A 3,494-nucleotide genomic window follows, 5' to 3' on the forward strand; every position below is an offset into this window, starting at 1 on the left:
TCTTTCTTTCTTTCTTTTGTTGTTGATCTTACCCAGTGAATAGAGTGATTCGGGTGGGGTCGAGGACGAATTCATCGTCAGAGAGCCATACTTGTTCCAGAGTTTGCACATTCATCTCACACTGGAAAGCTTCCTCAGATAAAATCTCTCGGCTGTGATGTCTCATCATAGAAGGTATCATATCGCGGGGAGACAACACCTAAAGAAAGAAAAAGAGAGACATAGAAAGAAAACAGAAAGAAGAAAGAAAACGTGGAGACAACAAGAAAGAAGAAAAGATCTCGAGATCAGTTAATTCCCTTTATACAAACACTTGGTAGTGATGCAAATCACACGGGAATGTCCATACACTCTCTTCTTCTTCTTCTTCTTGTCTTCTTCCTTTCTCTCACTCTTGTGGGGAACTCCGAGACCTCATATCACCTCTCCTCAGTATACAACTGATATATACAGATGCACAGAGATGTTCGTGTAGAGATATATGTAGAGGGATGTATGTCTATGTAGATGTACATAGATGTGTGTGTAGATATACATGTGTATAGACGTATGTATGGAGCTGCATGTAAACGCAGTTTACAGATGGAGGCAGCATGTGTATAGATAGATAGGTATGAATAGAAATTTCATCGATTTACCCCCCTGTCAACTGAACGTGTCTCTCCCTTATCTACGATAGACGGAACATGCAGTCAGTAGCAGTAGTAGTAGTAGCAGCTGTCCTTCCACTTCTATGTAGGGTCTACCTCAACCTTATCTGTCTCTTCTCAAACATGTACAGTCAAATGCGACTTTAGATACCTATCTATACATACTACTATGGATATACATACGCATTCAAGAGACATATCCACATACACATGTACACATATCTATATCTCTCTCTATATATGTATACAACACATACGCAGTGACTTTGAATGGACCGACAGATGCAGAGAAACGAAGAAGAGGAAGAACACAAGGATGTATGAGAGGAGAGAAGAGATTTAGCGATTTCTTCCGGGGTTAGCTAGGCAGCCAAAACATGACTGAAGGGAAGGAAGAAAAAGAAGAAGATGGACAAACGACGTACGTCACCGGCAGGAAGGAAAGGATCTATCTCATGGGAAGAGAAGAAAAGAAAGAAAAGACGAGTCAAAACAAGAAAAGAGCGAGAAAGTCACACCCGCGAGATGTTCTATCGACTGTCTCCTCACCTCAATATAGACGTACATCCTCGCACATCTCTAGATCTGTATACTCTGTATCTGTCTTCAGAGACTGTCTCCGTATATCACTCTTCCTTCTTTTTCTCCCTCTTCTGTTTCCATTGTTTGTTTGAAGCCTTACCGTGAAGTATTTTCTGATGAGATGATCGCGTATGAGGAGTCTCCGGATAAAGAAAGCTGCTTCGATTTGTCTCTCCACGAGGCCGTATCCCTCCAACTCCATTTGCGATCTCCCCACATCAATTGTGGCGAGAATCTGATAGTTGGGTGACGTTGACATATGTGTATAATAGGCTTCTTTGAAGGATGTATGGACGTGAGATTCGAAGAGATCGTCATTCACAAGAATCATACTCCCTTGTCGGAGAGACGTTAAGCTTTTATGTATAGAATGAGTCGCATAGACACGCACACGCATCTTGCGGGGATCTGGATAGAGACGTGTGTTGGCTAATGTAGGCAAATCAACTGAATGCAAATCTTCTACTCCCAGCACATCTAACAGCTCCTGATACAAACGATGATATTTACCCTCCATCAACTATACCCAAAAAGACACAGACAGAGATAGAGATTGGTAGAAGGAGAAAGATAGAGAAAGAAAGGAAGGGAGAAGAAAGGAAGAGAGAAAGGGAATGCAGGGGGGAGACAGCGACACACACACACACACACAGACAGCGAAGAGAGAGAGAAAGAGAGATGAATACAGTATAGTAGTCGTCCAGGTCTCGCTCGGTCTTGTGTAGTTATGAAGCTTCTAATTTACTCACTACCTTAAAGAAGGAAAAAATCCACAAATGACAGATTTAGCTGTCCTACGCCTTCCCGTGATTTCCTTAGTTGTCCTTCAATACAAACGATTGAAGTGTTGCAAGTAGATAAAGTCTCTGTTGGTCTTGTTGTGTTGCCGATGCTTTCTACGTAGGCTACCCGAATGGTGTAAATACACTTACAAAAAGAAAGAAGGAACGAAATCTTCTCCCCGTCATAAGGAGGAGAAAATATGATGAGGCTTCAACAAGAGATATGAGAAATCGACTTCTCTGTTGTTCTTCTCTTCCTTATGGCTATCGTTCATACAACAGATGTATGACACAGTATCCACCTATCTGTCTTTGATCCATCTACCTTTACCTATCTTTCCATGTATGTCTGTCTACACGTGAGATGTCTACACATAACACTTCCAGTCAAGGTACGAAGGTACAGCCTATGCAAGACTTTCAGACAATTGTAGCTTTGGACGCGGTGGCGCGGGGAGAGCTAGGGAGGATAGAACACATGTGTGTATATAGATAGAAATACAGATATCTATTCATATCTACCCATCTATCTACATATATCTATACCACACATATCTCTACATACACACACATGTATGAAGAAAGATTGCGTAACTAGTAGGAATGGGGTTTATACATATTCACAGGTGTATGTACATATATATATATATATATACATATGTATGTGGTATTGTGTTCTTTATTCCACTGTGAGAGAGGAAGATGGATGTAGCTCGAATCGACTCGAGAGCCAGGCATCATGATGAGTATGGGGAGTACTGCTGTTCCTGTCTACTGTTCACACACTCCCGCCTGTAGTGAAGAAAGAAGAGAATCTCTTTTGAGAGAGCTTCATCGAGAGAAAGAAAGACAGAAATAAGAAAGGTCAACTAGAAATACAAACTCTCTCACACAAACCGTTGAATCTCTATCATTCTTCTTGTTCTCTTCTATTCACTGTGCATGCACTACTGATGCTACTATTTTCTTGACTTTTTCCATTGCTATTTCTCCATCTGTCTCTCCATCCCAAAACTCCTGTTTCTCCTCACTCTATCACCCCGTCTTTTCTTTCTTTCTTTCTTACCCATCGTCGTATTTCATTGGCTGCATTCATGGCTGTTCTTTTCTTGAGTATAGGATGGAAGGTGGCATAAGAGAACCAGGCCTCATCGAAGAGAAAGACGAGGTCGGGCTTAATCGCGAGACATTCTTCGATAACCCTCTTTACGTTGTACACAATCCCATCGAAGGTGCAGTTCGTTAAGACCAAAAGCTTCACTTCATGTAGACGTTGCGCTGCCTTATAGGCTAACAAGGTCTTCTTGATCTCCTGCAGGGGAACCCCTCCATACATAGAGAATCGATGCAAGGGATAGGCATCGAGGTAACAGGGAGATGAACCTGCTAAGACAAAACCATAGTGATGAGATTTATGGCAGTCACGATCCACCAAGACCACTTCTCCTGGACGCAAAACCGCCTGAAGAAAGAGAAAAGA

The 3,494-nt window shown here is 41.9% G+C and overlaps 1 protein-coding gene across 1 annotated transcript in view; it reads right to left on the reverse strand.

Annotated features, from left to right (window-relative positions):
• Positions 1–3,494, reverse strand: part of CSUI_009016 (arginine decarboxylase) — a gene marked incomplete at its 3' end in the record, with an annotated part of 8,188 nt that overhangs the window by 1,579 nt on the left and 3,115 nt on the right. Inside the window, exons 3-5 of the mRNA XM_068069135.1 lie at positions 3,081–3,476; positions 1,333–1,752; positions 33–199 (exon numbers count right to left, since the gene is read on the reverse strand). Of these exons, the coding sequence (XP_067918889.1) occupies positions 33–199; positions 1,333–1,752; positions 3,081–3,476 (983 nt within the window). The remainder of the gene's footprint in view (positions 1–32; positions 200–1,332; positions 1,753–3,080; positions 3,477–3,494) is intronic.

Source organism: Cystoisospora suis (genome assembly GCF_002600585.1).
Source record: "Cystoisospora suis strain Wien I chromosome Unknown contig_5235, whole genome shotgun sequence".
NCBI classification, from domain to species: Eukaryota; Apicomplexa; class Conoidasida; order Eucoccidiorida; family Sarcocystidae; genus Cystoisospora; species Cystoisospora suis.